This window comes from Carex rostrata, chromosome 23, assembly GCF_964058835.1.
Source record: "Carex rostrata chromosome 23, lpCarRost1.2, whole genome shotgun sequence".
NCBI classification, from domain to species: domain Eukaryota; kingdom Viridiplantae; phylum Streptophyta; class Magnoliopsida; order Poales; family Cyperaceae; genus Carex; species Carex rostrata.
In genome coordinates, this window is record NC_135940.1 from 4,441,220 (window position 1) to 4,458,631 (window position 17,412).

Consider the following 17,412-nt stretch of genomic DNA (forward strand, 5'->3'; position numbering starts at 1 on the left):
AAAAACTTGTACTTTAAAAAACAAAAAATTAGCAGACAGTACATCTGACCTAAAAGTTTAGAATTAAATGTAGACATTGTAGAGACAAAAGTGCAATATGTATTGGATATTCACGACCAAAGCAACTAAAGACGGACAAATTAAAATAATTAAAACTTTAGAAAACAAAAATGAGAGCTAGTGAGCATGATTTCCATGGAAAAAGGATGCAAAAAGGTGCACAAGGGGAAAAAGAGAATGTGGTTGGAGAATATACCAAAGAAGATCCTTTGTGATTAGATTAAAATTTAGAGCTACAAAAGGATGGAATATGAATTTGCTCCTCTCAACCAACAAACCTTAAAATTTCCATCTCTTCTATGACATATATGGATTATCTATGTGCGCGCGCGTGCAGCAAGAAGCAATCAACAATGGATCTATGTATTTCTAAATTTCTAATGGTGTGTGCATGGGCAGTAGAAGCAGCAGCAGCACTGGTGGATACTACACACAGATGATATAGAGATATATACGGCCTCGGTATATATGTTATATTAGCAGGGCAACTAAACTCTTTGGCAGTCTCATCTCATGGTGCCAGTAGCGACCCCGGTACTGTACCATGAGAATTTTCTTTTTCTCGGTTTTTCCAATGAAAATACCAAACTGTTTCATTTGCAAACTTTGTTAATTTATCTTTGTTAACCTGGTTTTGAAAAGAAACTGAAGTATGTGCATGGTGTATTGAATGACATGAAAAGGAATCATACATTTGCCAGATCACTCATAGACAGCTGATCCAGATCACTCCACCGTATCAGACGGTCTGGATCTTAAAATTACAAATAAAACCATGTTCCAAGCATGAAAAAGCAGTAGAAAAGAAGAAGAAGAAGAAGAAAAAAAAAGCAACCATTTTTCACACTTTAATTCCAACTCCCCTTCCACTGTGAGAGCAATATTTCAGACCCCACATTGGCAGCATAAATAGGAAAAATATATACTTGACACTTGTGCAGGAATAACGCAAGCCATATAAAACACACCTACCTATTAGTGTTCTTAAAAAAAAACAAAAGCCGTCTGTTTTATTACAAAACAAACAAAGTTTACAACTCAAAGTCATCAGTGTTATTTGACTCATAACATGACACAAACCAAAATTACCTCAGACCTCGCATAAAAAGTAAAAAAAAAAAGGATATGAACATTATTGAAACTCTTTTGCATGAGCACGCACAAGAAAGCAATATTTCAGTAAAACATTCTCAGCTAATGAACGGAATCTACTTATTCTCAGCCACAGACTTGAACAATTGTTAAAATGTTAGTACATGTTATAAAATCTAAGAAACATTTTGTGATGTACCCACGAAAAAAAATTGCCCGGCACTTACATTGAACACCGAGATATCAAATTTCAGTAAACTTCTCATGATCATACAAGCACAAAGAATTTAAGTACAACAATATCATAAACACAATAAACTCTACTATTCCATTGAAGAATACTCAAGTACCTAAACAGGTAAAATTGAAAACAACAACAGATCCCATCAAAGTTCAATCAAAATTACTTGCACCAACTCTAAAAACAAAGAAAGAAAGCATGAGGTGTACCAATTTCTATCCTACTAAGATAAGCATGACGATATCTAGTAGAAAAAACCGAGCACCTTGCCTCCGACATTCTTCCTCCTGGCCTCCTCATGATCCATGATGCCCGCAGATGTCGTCAGAACGATGTACCCAAACTGCAAAACATAATATTAATGCAGAATTAGAATCTGCAATTCTATTGTCACCCCAACTTTGACAATTTTCAAATTTATTCATTCGTGATCCAAAAAAACAATATTAACAAGCCACGTATAGAAACGGAGGGGCGTCCGCTCAGAACCGTCCAATTTGCTCCAAGATTTGTATGTGCCGCTTCGATAGTCATGTGCGCTGCTTCAAGGTTTTTGTGGATCAAGTTTTCGTAAATCTTGGAGCGAATTGGACGGTTCGGAACATTGATGCACCCCGCTTCCATCATGTATACCCAGGATGAGAAAATTCTTAGTCAACAGAACAAACTATTGGTACCAGTACTTACCGAGCACCAGTGTACCAGACCCGACTAACTAGAATCACCCTGAAAGATCAAGTATCAAGATATAGTCTCTCCCTCACAAATGCAGGAGAGGCCAACAGGACCAAACGCAGTATTACAAATTCCAATGAGCAAAAGAGATTTATGAGAGAGAGAGAGACCTGACGGGAGGGAAGGAGGCGGGCGGTCCAGGACTCGATATCCTTGACGCCAACATCAAAGCGGGGGCTGATGACGCCACACTTGTTTAGGCGGCCGTTGAGTTCCACAACTATCTTGCCGGCTCTGTGGTCGTCAACGTACTCAAACTCACCGATGTACCCTACAGTAAATGAAAGGGAATGAATTAGACTTCCGAGGTAGCGAATTACAGTGAAATTAAATAAAATAAAAAAGGGAGAAAAAAGAAAGGAGAGGGTAGAAATCACACCGTGCTTTTGCATGACAATAAGGAACTTGATGATGACCTTGGATGACGGTCGGATCATGACCTGGCGCTTCCCCCTCTTCTCGGCATTGTACATGCTCTTTAGCGCATCATTTAACACGCTCACTCTCACCATCCCTAATAATTCCCTCTTTCACTTTTACCTTCCTTTTATTGCTTACTCTTCCTGCATCATTCAGGCATGACATATCTTATTATTATTATTATTGTTATTTTTTCATTGCACTTCGATTATTAGCCCCCAAGTTCCTAACAGAGGACATAATTTAAATCATGGTCCTATTTAATTTAATTTAATTCAACTATATTACTAGAATTTGCAAGAAAAGGTTCTGGTAATGTGATGGAAACAAAAAAATAAATGTATATATGATCTAGCAAAAAAAGAATCTGCAATAGCTCACGCATTGAGAAATCAACCTACTACTAAGATCGACCGCACAATTAAACTACTTAGAAGAGAGAGAAAGAGAGAGATCACCTAAGGCTAAAACCCTACCTCCGTCTCAGCCTCCGCCTCTGCGCCAGAAAAGAGAAATTTGGTTTGGAGAGAGACGGCGGCTTTATATCATATGCCGATATGCGAGAAATATGGTAACACATATCGGACGGTTCTGATTTTGTATAAGACATTATATAAAGCGAGAGCGCCACATCGACCCGTTCAGATTTGACATAGACTCCTCAGATCTTCATCTGGCCGTAGATTTCTTCTCAGACATTATCACAGTTGCCTGATTGCCTCTCCAGGGTAAATTGGACCTTAGTATTGGGCCTTATTGGAAATTAATTTAACGCGAATTAAGTTAATATGAAAAGAGTTATTGGGCTTATTCCAAACGAAGGATTCTTTATGGGCTTTACAGATAAAACCCATACAACAGTTGTAGTATCGTTCATTTTTTTCTTTCTTAAAATGGTACTATTAAGTTTCTTAAACCATTCATACAACTGTTATATTTCTTATTCTTTTAGATGATTTTTGTGAGAATTAAACCGTTTATATCTCCTGCTTTATGAAAGAAGAAACCTAATATCCTAGCATCTCGAGTTTTTAAATATATATTTTTTTAATTGCTTGGTAGTGGCTACCAACTTGAGTTTTTAAATAGTTGACAACACACACTAAGTCTGATTTTCAAAAGCATCAAAGAAAATTTTTACAAGTGTAAATGTATGATGATGTGCAATCAGATGTTCATTCAAAGAGGCAGATCCAGTATATGTCAGGGGCAACTTTGAAAAGAAATTTTCAATTTAATAGGTCCGGATTAATTAATCTCTCTATGGAAATTAATTTTGCTCCCTTTTGTTGTTTTTAATACGTAAAAGAGTATTACTTTGTGGTTTTTTATTATATGAGAGACTATTTTTATTATGTAAGATATTTTTTTTTATCTAGTACATAATTAGTTAATGAATTTGAACTCGGTTCGTGCTCCACCATGACAAAAATTCTTGATCCGTCGTGTTCATTCTATACACGCAAGTTGAATCAGTTCTCCACGTCTGTGATCATTTAAGTTTAATTCGTTCATCTAGCTTGTACTTGGAATTTTTTTTCATCGAATTGAATGAATACATTTGTATAATGCTGAATGTATGTATCTGATTTAGATGTAGTTTCGTAAAATTTTACAATCTACAATATATTAGTGTTATTTTATTAAAATTAATATATAAATGCTCTTTCAAAAATTAAATAAATGCAAGATTTTTTATATCATGATTTTTTGGACGTTAATTTAGTACATCCAATCTGATCTATCAAGGTATTTTCCAACTAAATTGTATATTCGAGTTCTCTTGATTTTTTTTAACAAAAGCATGGATATATAATTAACTTTTGGTTTCCTTATTTTGATAATTTAACAATGAATTTGTTGTTTTAAATTATCATTCTAGTTATTTTACAGATGAAAACAAAGAGAGTATTTTCTACAACATTTTTTTTTAAAATAAGATAGGATTCAAGACCCTAATTTTATATTTATTTTATAGATAGAAATACTAAAACTTTCAAAAAACATGAAATTGCTCAATGGACATTGAGCAGGAAAAAGTTACATCTCTGCAACAAAATAATTAGAAGACTAAGAGCAATAATTTCTAAATAGATTGTAGATTTAATTTGGTACACTTCTGTACCATTTAATTGAATGGAGTATTGTCGGTTTAAGTAAATCCCAATGTGATCTTGGGGTTATAAATTTAGAAGAAGAAAAAAACATTTCTCTCCTTGCTAAACGGTGATTAATTAGATTCAAGGATCCAACTGTTAGTAGCAAATAAAAAAAATATACTTATTGATAAGTATGACCTTTTAGGTTTAGTTACATCTAGATTTTTTTTCCCTTTAGTTTGGTATACTAGCTTACAATAATATTTATAATATAGGAATAAATAGATTTATTGGAAATGATTGTGACTCAAGCCTTTAACACTTATGTTTTCACCCTTCAATTTACTAGACAACTTATGGAATTTTGTCTTCTAAATGACAACATTTGTCTTCTACTTTTTACTTCTTTTGTTCTTACTAATCAATCAAATTTAATTGCTTTGAGAGAGAATTTTTCTGGCAAATTCACAGTTCATTTCTTGTATCTGTGGTTAGATTATGGAGACATACACATAAAACCTGACTCCATTTGAAAAGCTAGCTAACATTTCCCTTAAAATTAAAGTTTTTTTTTCTGGCTCTTTAGACAAGATAAGAGTATTAACTAAACATAATTTGATTAAAAAAGACTGGACTGGTGACATTTCTTGTCTTTTTTGTAGTTTACCAAAAATAACTGACCATGTTTTTGTTAATTGTTCTTTCATATCTGCAATATGGACATGAATTGCACAACACAATGGCTTTATATATGATTGTGAATCTTTAACAGGCCTTTGGTACTTAGATTCATGTATACCATTAAAGGATATTCTTTTAGTTGAACATGTTAATTAGAGCAGCTACGATTTAGATTGTATGGTTGGCCAAGAACAAAATATGCTTTACTAATTCTCTTATTTCCTCACTTAAGTGTATAGGCACCTCTATAATTGGCCTTAATTACCTCCTACTAGTGTAAATCCAAGAATGATGATACCTTTTTTTAAACTAACTTTAATTCTTCATATGAATGCTTTCTTTTGGATCGAAGTAGACCATTTGCTAATCGTGTTAGACTCCGATAAGGGCAAGCTCCATTCTGGAGTTGGAAGAGGTCGGACTTGGTTTAGACGAGTCTGATCTATCTGACTACTTAAGTGATTTGACTAATATTGAAGCTTAGATGTTACTGACATTTCTGTTTTTACTTCTTCTACTTCTACTGGTTCTCCTGGTTTTACTGGTTCTATTGATTCATCATCTTATGCTAGCTGTGATGATTGTCTCCTCTGGCATGGATTGTGATTACTTATTTAGTTGTTTACTATGTTGTTATATGTTATGCTTTATGTGTGTTTTTTGTGTAGGTACCTTAATTAGTTTGTCCTTTTGACATCTTTCTGACATCTAAGGGTTATGCTCTAGTATTTTAGTTTATGTTTCTTTTGTTTTCAATGGTTACAATAGTAATAATTGTTTTCAATGGTGGACACTCCCCACTATTGTAAAAAAAAAATTGGTCCACTTATCCAAGTTTAGTTGAAATAGCGAGATAAATGGATTAATTGTTAGTTTCTTTTTATTTTATTTTTCTAGATCGAATCCCTAATTCGATTCCATGTGCACTGGTTAAATCTTTTATTATAAAAGTTGTGTACCTTTTTTTTTAAGGCTTGACGCTTGACCTAATCGTAGGTTTCAATTGTATACGTTTTATGCAATGCAAGAGTATTAATTAATTAATTAATATATTTAATTATAAGCCATCTTGCTCTTCCACACATACGCACGTATACAAAGCAGTGTTGTAAATAACGATATGCAGTTGTCAGACGGGTAGAATACTGCCAAGCAATTAATCGGAAATAATCGGCCGATTAATCAGAAAAATCCATAACGGTTTGATCACCGCCAACAACTAATCGGCTGATTAATCGGTCTAAACGGGCATTTTTTACAACACTGATACAAAGTAGTAGGATTATTGTACAATATAAGATACCACGTGGGCTTTAAATTATTTCTAGATCTTGGTTTTTGTTTTCCTACTTGTTATATTTTCTCGGTAAATACCTTTGGAAGTCGCTAGGCAACCCTTTTTTTACACATTAATCATCAATGTCACTCCATTTTCAACTTTGAAAGCTTTTTGTTTGTCTATATATTCTACCTTTTTTAAAAAAAAATAACATTAATACATGCATTCAACTTGGCAAAAAAAAAAATTTTAAAAATCAAGATATACCGATGAAAAATTGTTAAATTTGTACCAATTATGACACTTAAATGCCTCTTAGAGCATCTCCAACAGTGATTGCTTATGGATTGCTTATGCTGATGTGTCAATTATTTTTGTAATTGCTGGGTTGTATGGCTATTGCTTATTTAGCAATTGTTGAAAAGAATTGCTTAATAAGAAATCATTTTCTAAAGATGAGTTAGCTAAATATTTAATTCTTATTGGTCAAATGTTTAATTCCCAATTGTTTGGTTGATTGCACCAATGTAGTAGTGGATTGCTTAATTTTTTAAATTTTCATAATTGCTAATTTAGCAATTAATTTCAATTGCTGGATTGGAGATGCTCTTCGAAGATAGCATGTAACAAAATGTTTATAAAATCCTTTTTTTGTCATCTCGAACCACCTTTTAGTTAACCTGTTTTGAGCAAGGCTTTGACATTATGAATAACATAAGGTTTTTTGTGCTATTATTTTAAAAATTTATCATATAAATTTTGAACGATGAATTTAAACCATTAAAACTAATGTATTTTATTATTGATGCGATTATATGTCAAAATTTATAAAAAAAAAAACTAGTTTATTTTATATAAAGTCAAGCTGTAAAGAAATAATGAAAATGAATGTATTAAAATTAACTTAAAATTCATCTTCTTCTTTTTTACCACTTGACTCTATATCAAATGAATTCAAAAATTTATTGATTTGACATGTAAATGCATTAATAACGAAGTACATCGATTTTAACGTTTAGATTCATCGTTCGAAATTTATATGATAAGTTTTTGAGACAATAGCATGAAAGGCCTTATGCTATCCATAGCACCTATATATGTTTTACTCAATTATTGTTACATGTTATTAAATCCATCCTTGTATGTAGGGGTGGCAACGAGCTGGCTCGTCACTAGATGGGCACAACTCAAATTCATTACAAGCGAGTTGATTTTAGAGGCATGAGCTGAAATCTCAGTTTGAAATTGTCACAAGCTGGACCGAGCTAGCTAGCGAGCTGGCTTGCTGGGTCTGACTGGACCTTGTTTTAAGAAGAAAATAAATTATAGAAACTTTGTGGACCGAGTTGAACCGACTTGGACAGAGCTGTGGACAATATAAAATGCACATAAATTCACAAATTGACTCCTAGCTGAGCTAGGCTCCAGCTTAAACTCATTAATTTTGGATCGAGCTAGTGGCGAGCGAGCTAGGCTCCACCTTAAACTCGTTAATTCTGGATCGAGCTAGTGGCGAGCGAGTTAAGTCCCAGCTCAATCTAGTAACGAGCGAGCCATTAACGAACGAATCAATTGCAAATTACAATCGAACCACGAGCTTTTTTATCAGTCCTACTTGTAACGTAATAGTAAAATATATTAATTGGGTAGAAAAAATAAAGCACGTATGACTTAAATTTATTTATTTTACCAACAAAACAATGTCATTGTGTTTGTACTTTGTAGTATTTCACAGCTAGCTATTAATATTAGCCGTTCTTTTGCTGATTGACTGGCAATATCAACACTTGCTTTATTATTTTTTTTTTTTGGCGAAAACTACCAAGTTACCTAATAAATACGAATGAGAAAATTAAAAGATTCCAAATAGATCATTAAAAATTTAGCAACTGAACTTTTGACCAGGAGCAAACGTAGGGGACCACTCAACAAATTCTTGCTAGATCCATCTCTTGAGTTAGTCCGGATCGGTCTGAGAGTCTAACACCGTCCGAATCCGATCCACAGTTCGAGTCTAAACCGGACGGATCTTTTCAATACACTAGTGCCAATGTGTACGATACAAATAGAGTAGAAGCATATATCTACTGAGAATTGATTTTATCCATACTCTATTCTTATCTATTAAAAATTGACTTTAGTACCTTACTCTATTCTTACTCCGTTAAAATTATCGAGTAATAAAACAGGTGACTAACAAATAATACAAATATAATAATTAGTTTTATTATATTTTTAATAATAAAAAATCAAAACTCATTCATTTTATACATATGCAATCACATTATCAATAAAAAAAACAAATGTGCAATCAATTCCAACTAAATTATTTTTTTAATAAAGCAAGTGAATTTAAAAACACGAATCTCTCCGGACAAACTTAATTATTTAACTAAATAATAAAAACGTGCAAATAAAAGTAATTTGTTTTACATTTTTCTTATAACAAAAAATACACTGAATAACAAAAGTACATTACTAATTATTGTTCAAACATTATCATATGAATATCACGCAAATAAATTTTATCATCACTAATTATTGCTCAAACATTATCATATAATTTTTTATATAATTACTAATTATTGTTCAAACATTACCCGTACCTTTACCCGTTTAGCTAATAAAAAAAAGAAACCTTACCAATACCCATACCCATACTCATACCTAATAAGCTAATGAAAAAAAAATCTTACCCATACCTACCTTATCGAATACGGTACAGTAAACAGTTAAAAGGATATCACTGACACCACTTTCTTTACTGGATAAAGATAGAAAAATTCAGATCATGATCCTGATATTTTTTTTTCTTTAAAGAATTTTAAAAATTCTGAAAAGAATTCAATTGGTTTTAAATTGTAGAAGAAGGATATTTTTTTTTTTTTTTTTTGCACCAAGTTGATTATCACTTTTGAATAAGAACCAATTTAGTCTTCAAGTGTTTCTCGAAATAATAATTAATCTGAATATTTTGAGAGAAATTGAAGAATCCCTGAAATATAAGTATCATTTGGATACAAATAAAAGTGTAGAAATTAATTTGTATCCTTAGGAAAAAAAAAAAAACCGAAACCTTTTAACAATACAAGTTGAATTTTTACTAGAGAAAACAATGTAGGATTCTCCGTAGCGTAAATTGTGCCATTAATAGCGTAAATTTATTTTACTAGAGAAAACACATGGCAACCATGCATCCACTGATCCACCTACTACCCTTCTTCCTTAATTATCGGTTTTTATGTGTACAAAATAATGTCTATCAAATATAAAATGCATTTCGAGAAATAATAATAAGATTTTATTTATCAATTTTGAAAGCATAATTAAGCTGAGTCATCAAGTTGACTTATTTATTGGCGACCTCTGCACAACGTTTCAATTTGCCTCAGTGATTGGATATACATACCATACGTAAGTAACAATTTTGTAATTTGGATTATGCTATAAAATTAAAATTATTAGATCATCACGATTAATATTTAGAAATTTAATTTGTGTTATTGATCCCTTGATGTGCAAAAAAGTTGAAAAAAATATATATATCAGTCGTTCAATTCTAATTAAAAAAAAAAAAAATATATATATATATATATATATATATCCAACAAGCGACATTAAAATAAAATAACAATTAAATATAATATTTTATATATTTATATATAAAAAACAAACAAACAAAACAAATGACCTGTTAAAAAAAATAGGGGCCGCAATGACAATTGATGGCCTAAGAATGGGGCCGTCATTTGTTTTTGCGGTCCCGATAAATATAGAATTATCCAAAAAAAAATGGTTTATTTATTTTTATTTTTTGGATTGGGGGTATTTTTAAAAAAATATTGGCTCTCGGACCTGCCCCACCGTGTTTCTTCGTCTATCAGATTCACTCCTTATGTATCCAAACTCAAAACTACACAAATAGGAGTCAATTTAATTCTAACATAAAATTAGAAAATTGAGATAGAGAAAGTTAGATGAATTATTTTAAGCCATGATTTAAAAAACTCCAACCAAACAAAAATAGCTGAAGTCATGACTTACCTAAAAAGTTCTAACTAAATAAAAATAGCTTAATCCGACTTGAAATACAATTTAGATCTCTTTAATTTTAGACTTTCCACCAAATATGTTAAAAAGATTAAAGTATGTACTCAACGGAAAACAAATTTCGGATTTTGCCTAACAAAATTTGTATGTAGCTTCAAAATCTGTAGTTAGACCTAAGACTACTAACAATTTGAGATTATAAAAACTTCAAATAACAAACTAAAATTAAGCATAAAAAATGGAGTTCTAAAACGAAGGAATTTGAATAAAAGAATCAATCTTTAATCTAATAGAAATAAAACAATTTCATCCATGTGAGAGATCGGAAAATTAGAAATCTGAATAAAAATTTCTTTATAATCATTAAATTAAAATCGGTAGACTAGAAATCTATCTTTTAAAATAAATAAATGTATTATTCAAGGCAGAGGGAATCTCCGATGTACAAAGGGATGAGGTCTCCACTTCCATGCACGATCCATGCTTTAATTTTTTATTTTAATACCCTTCACATGTCCAACTCGTTCCTCAATATATATATATTACAGATCTTATCCTCTTATATTTTTTTCTTCCTTGAGCCTTTTCAGGATTACTTCGGATTCAAATATGCTCATATTTTTTTGAGAAAATAAGCATCCTCCTATTTCTCTATATGAGCTGTTGAAAATCGATTATATAGTTTTAATTACTTTTTTTTTTTATATCAATATAATTTATTAAAACAAATCAGATGTAATTGAAGCTGTATGATCGATTTTCAAGGGCTCGGATGAAGAAATAGGAAGGTGCTCCTTTAGCAGATTTGAATCCACTTTCTTCCATCTCTCTCTTTTGCAACACCAACAATTCAACATTTTCTTCTGCAAATTGACAAAGCAATAATTTCCTACCAAAATATACAAAAAATATTTGTATACTTTTATTTTCTAAATTTACATTATTAAGATTTGCTACGGGTGAACTCAAAATATCAGTATTATTCTTTAAAAATTATGGAATGGACAAATAAAAAATTACCGTAGTTTATCAGTAAGAAATAATATATTATATTAAATTAACGCGTGATTCATCAACCTTTTTTTTTATTAATTGTTCAAGTAACAATCTCAAGGGCTTTTTTGTAACACAGCCTACCTATATAAACCCACCCCCTGATCTCCACACAATCATACCAAACACACACACACACACACACAAAGTTCACAGTTTCTTCTCCAAGGATGTCTCAGAGGCCAAGCCGACACCAGAGAAGGCCATCGCAAAGCATGTTTGTCTTGCCAGAAAATTTTGCAACAAGTGAAGCTCCGGTAAAGGAGGCAACTTGTGGGACCCAAGACGCACCTGGCCACTCAGGTCAAGCGTCGAATGATACTTCGGCTCAGACATTGCTTCATTCTTCGGTTGTCGTTTTGAAAGAGCAGGAGATGAAGCAATGTGGGACCAGGAAGGTTCAAGCATGATTTTTTTTTTTTTTTGGTAGTTTTATATATTATTTGCTAGTTGAAATTGTGTGTTTGTTTGGCCATTAAAGATGGCATATCATATTTCTTAATAAATTAATTAGGATGTGATGGAAGGAATTAAATAAAAAGGTGTTTCTTGATCAGTCTGTTGTTGGTATTATTCGAATATATATCGATATGAATCATTGGAATTTTCAGTAATAATTTTAAAACAAACTAGTGTTAATTTGCCACAGCAATTTAATTTCTTGGATGATAATCAAAGAGCTTCAATTTCATCAGAATAAACTGTGTGGTTTTCCTCAAAAAAAAAACTGTGTGGTTGTGATTTGTTTTAAGGAAAATACATTTTATTTCTACAAATTAATTACAATATTATTTTATTAAATAAAAAAAATTGAATGGACAATAGAAGAATGGCAAGTTGACAAGTAGCAAACAAAAATGAATAGCCAATAGTGTTGGTCTGACGTGTCATAATATTTTGGGGGGGGGGGGGGGGGGGGGGGACTGTTTCATTAAATTCAACATGTCATCACATATCATTCATCAGATTTAAAATTAAATGCCGTGAACCCTAGCTATATTCTATGCATTGATATAGATTCCTCTCAGATTTGTTTGGGATAAGTATCAACCAAGTAGATACTTCCTCTCACCTCATCGCTTAGGTAAAATTTAGGAGGTTAATGAAAAATTCGATGACTATTGTAGATTTGAGGAGAAAATCTTGTATGAGAATTATATATGTAAGATATATGGTTTGACATTTGTATCATTTTTTTTAAATATTTATAACAAATTTTTTTTCCATCCGTCACACTCCAATTTGGGAGGGAAACCGATTCTATTAATTATAATAATAGAAGATTAAATCTTTCACCTCCGGTATAATTTTATCAACCAAATACGATTCAATGGAAAGTTTTTGTTCCTTTCCATTCCCTCCCTTCCTGTACTCTCCATCCAAACAAGGTGTAAATGATGTTTTAATCTCAATGTAAAAAATAATTGTCATAATTTTTTATGTTAGCTATAATAGATAATTGTCACATTTTTTATTGTAATAAAACTTATCAAATAATACTTTTAAAACATCGAATCACAACACATAAATTTCATGACTCCGTTATGACGTAAATTACTACTGAATATTTTATGTACATTAAAATTTATCTAATTTCGTTATATGTTCTTAAAAGGTAAAGAAAACAGTAGGTATCAAAATCATAGTTGTTGAATATTTGGTTATTGGATTTTTTTTATAATAATAATAATAAATATATAGAGAATCAGCTTTGTTCTAGTGACAAAGGCAATGCTCTCTACGTAGGAGGTTGCAGGTTCAAAACTCAAAAGAATTTTTTTTTATAGATATTAAATAATTAGGTAACTTAACCTTCAATTTTTACTAAAAAAAATAATAATAAATGTATAATTATTTGTGAGTGTGTTCTCAAGAACTTCAATAATTAATTATCAACTTACAACAATACAAAAACCTCTAAGCGACAAGACTGCAGTATGTATAGAACAATAGGGGCTTAGTATAATAAAAAATCTATCTTGGATGGAAAAAAAAAATCTTTACATGCTTTGTTAATCGGTCTTCGCACAGAGCCTTTGCACTTTTGCAGTGGCTCCATCAGCTTCAGTCTGCAACGGCTGTGTTATTTATGTCAATATCGAAATTTCAACGGCCATTTTTATTAATATCCCTAAAAACAAAGAAAATTTTAAAAATGCCCCTGTCCCCAAATTTTTATCAAATATGCCCTGACCGCCTGGACCCAGGGCGGCCCAAAACACACAGTGAGGCGCCCGTGGCTGGGGCGCCCCATGGTAACTAGCGGAGCGCCCGTGGCTGGGGCGCCCCATGGCCTTTGCCTTTTTTTTTTTTTTTTTTTTTTTTTTTTTTAGAGAGATGTTAGTATTTTGATTTGAATAATTTTGTGAAAAAAAGTTTTCTTATTTAGAGTGTATGCCAAAAAGTAAAATATTTGATATATTTACGAAGTGATGTCGTAAATTTTTATAACTTTGATTTTTTTTATTTTTATTTTTTTTGGTGAACTTTGATTTTATTTGTCAGTTGGATATCACAAGTCTAAATATAACACTAATAAGGACTTGGCTTTTATTATGGTTTTTATAATATATGTATAATATACATATACACATACACATACACATACACATACACACACATATACATATACATATACACACACATATACACACATATACACATACATATACATATACTAATAAGGACTTGGCCTTTATTATGGTTTTTATAATATATGTATAATATACACATATACATATACTAGTATTTTGATTTAAATAATTTTGTGAAGAAAAAGTTTTCTTGTTTAGAGTGTATGCCAAAAAATAAAACTTTTGGATATATTTATGAAGTGATGTGATGCACGAACGATCAAGAAATTAAAAAAAGTAATGGAAAGATAGATTTGGTTCTGAGATCACACATTAAAAACTCAATTCTTTGATAAAACTGAATACATTAAAAACTAACTTCTGCCAAAAGACATGACTTCTATTTAAATACAAACCCTAAAAACATAAAATACATAAAAAAAAAAACATAAAAAAAAACATAAAAGACCCTGAAAACTCTAAAATTATAAAGAAAGGTCCAAAAGTCCATGAAGGAAGGCTCAGATCGCCAATCTGAGCCCGAAAATGGGTGAAACGAATCTATAGATTTGTTTCTGATCCGGTTTTGGGCTGTGGAGTTCCTGTCAAAATTTCAGCCCGATCCGATGGACGGATCAAAAGTTACGCCCCTTTTCGTGAAGCATGCGCAGGACCATATTGCATCATGATGTCGTAAATTCATATAATATGCAATAAATTTTTTTGGCAGGACCATATTGCATCTGACGGACTAAAATAGTATGTGTATATATGTAGCTTTGTATATGTATATGTATATATGTATGTGTATGTGTATATGTGTGTGTATATGTATATGTATATGTATATGTATATGTATATGTGTGTGTATGTGTATGTGTATATGTATGTGTATGTGTATGTGTATGTGTATGTGTATGTGTATATTGAGGAGGGTTCAAATGCCTCCATGTTTTTGTGCCTCCATCATGCCTCCATCTCTCTCCATCATTTTCAAAGTTCAAACAGTCGATCCGAACCGTTCAATCTAACCTCCATACTAAAATATGTTTGGAGACCAAATTTTATATTTTTAGGAATTTTTTTACTATTTTTTTAGATAGGTAAAAAAATACTGTTTTTAGATGGTTCAGATTTACTGATTTTGTACCTATCTAAGAAAATAGTAAAAAAATTCCTAAAAATATAAAATTTGGTCTCCAAACATATTTTAGTATGAAGGTTAGATTGAACGGTTCGGATCGACTGTTTGAACTTTGAAAATGATGGAGAGAGATGGAGGCACAAAAACATGGAGGCATTTGAACCCTCCTCGTGTATATTATACATATATTATAAAAACCATAATAAAAACCAAGTCTTTATTAGTGTTATATTTAGACTTGTGATATCCAACTGACAAATAAAATCAAAGTTCACCAAAAAAAATAAAAAAAATAAAAATCAAAGTTATAAAAATTTACGACATCACTTCGTAAATATATCAAATATTTTACTTTTTGGCATACACTCTAAATAAGAAAACTTTTTTTTCACAAAATTATTCAAATAAAAATACTAACATCTCTCTAAAAAAAAAAAAAAAGAAAAAAAAAAAAGGCAAAGGCCATGGGGCGCCCCAGCCACGGGCGCCTCACTGTGTGTTTTGGGCCGCCCTGGGTCCAGGCGGTCAGGGCATATTTGATAAAAATTTGGGGACAGGGGCATTTTTAAAATTTTCTTTGTTTTTAGGGATATTAATAAAAATGGCCGAAATTTCAATGTCATTTGTTTAATTCCCTTTTTTTGTGCTAGAAAATAAAATCGGTTCTTTTTTTGAAAATATTGGTAGAGGCTATCAATTAGTTACATCATTCATCACTAAGTATTCAGTAACAACTCAATATCTCAAATAGAAATTACAATCCATAGAAGCATTTGGATGTCATCTTTCCAATTCCTTCTCAACTAACTGATCATGTACAATATCTCATCCACAGCTTCTCTTCTTGCAAAATTAGTTGTACCAGTATCTTTGGATGCTTCATCTTGTCAGAAAAAACCTTATTGTTCCTTCGCTTCCACATATTCTATAATGTGCACATGAACAAGGTTGCCCATTCTTTTCTCTGCATCGCCCCACTATTATTTTCCAAAGATTTTTTCCATGTTTGTTGTACCGAGATTCCCACTGAGAGTACCTCTCTTCCCTTATTCCTTGATATTTCTCGCCACACTGCTGTTGCATATCTACACCTGAAAAATAGGTGATGTGCAGTCTCTAGACTGCAAGCTACACACATTATACATCTCGGTTGACAGTGCATTTGTCTTCTCACCATAATGTCGTGTGTCAGTAATCTGTTTTTGAGGTGCAGAAATATAAATACTTTGACCTTTGAAGGAGTGTTCGTCTTCCAAATAAATGCAAATCTCCATTTAATCAAACCTCCTGTTGACATTATAAAATCGGTTCTTAGCCTCAGTATTTAGTCTATGTTTTTTTTTTCCTTCTAATGCAATATAAGAACCAGTGCCATTATATTTTTACTTCAACGTTGCGAATTTTGTCTTTATAATATAATATAAGATCTATCAGATTCTTCTTAAAAGTAAATATCAGTCAGCTATCAATCAAAAATCTTAAATTTTTGTTTGTCAGAATTTTCAATCGTACATAAAATTTGTTGAAATTTTTAATTTTTTTTCGTTTAATATAATTAATTTGCTCTAATTATAAGATGGAAACAATAGAAAATCGACTGACAAATATACCCAAACAAACGGCTGCACAGCTGGAGTTACTGCTCGGGCATTGCCAAATAAGGATGTGATGTGAATGTGATGACTAATTAACTATTTATATAAGATTCTAAGTAAAAGTGAGTAGTTGCTTGTCCGAGTTTGAGTCCAAGTCAGCGTCAGCAAAATTGTCAGTATATGATATGCTTAAACAAGAAATCTCCGCCTCCGCAAGTAACCTCACTTCACTTGTCTACCTCTTTCTACGAACCAGAAATAGAAACCGAGACAGAGAAGTAACCAGTAGCTGAAATGTCACCGTCAAAAACAAAAGGAATTCCAGTGTGCACGTAATCTTCTCGAGTGGGTATCCTCTGAGATATCTCAACTTTTGTGGGGGTCAGAATT

General features: G+C 31.8%; 2 protein-coding genes across 3 annotated transcripts in view; one reads left to right on the forward strand and one right to left on the reverse strand.

The window, feature by feature from the left end:
- The window catches only part of LOC144574991 (Major facilitator superfamily protein), a 78,557-nt gene that overhangs the window by 57,637 nt on the left and 3,508 nt on the right, over positions 1-17,412 (forward strand). The window lies entirely within an intron of this gene.
- On the reverse strand, positions 1,401-3,142 carry LOC144574994 (small ribosomal subunit protein uS8z/uS8w). 2 transcript variants are annotated; one of them, XM_078325110.1, is made up of 4 exons: positions 3,007-3,142; positions 2,508-2,691; positions 2,239-2,399; positions 1,401-1,736 (listed from the first exon to the last, which is right to left on the reverse strand). In XM_078325110.1, exons 2-4 carry the CDS (start codon positions 2,638-2,640, stop codon positions 1,638-1,640), a joined length of 393 nt encoding a protein of 130 aa, XP_078181236.1. In that variant the 5' UTR covers positions 2,641-2,691; positions 3,007-3,142; the 3' UTR covers positions 1,401-1,637. The 2 variants fall into 2 exon arrangements, with proteins under 2 accessions (XP_078181236.1, XP_078181237.1); XM_078325111.1 differs by having other exon boundaries at positions 3,025-3,123.

Coding starts and splice junctions, on each gene's coding strand:
- LOC144574994 (XM_078325110.1), bottom strand. CDS start 2,640: ATGGTGAGAGTGAGCGTGTTAAATGATGCGCTAAAGAGCATGTACAAT. Junction 2,400..2,507: donor TATTGTCATGCAAAAGCACG/GTGTGATTTCTA, acceptor CATTTACTGTAG/GGTACATCGGTGAGTTTGAG. Junction 1,737..2,238: donor GCCTCCTTCCCTCCCGTCAG/GTCTCTCTCTCT, acceptor TATGTTTTGCAG/TTTGGGTACATCGTTCTGAC.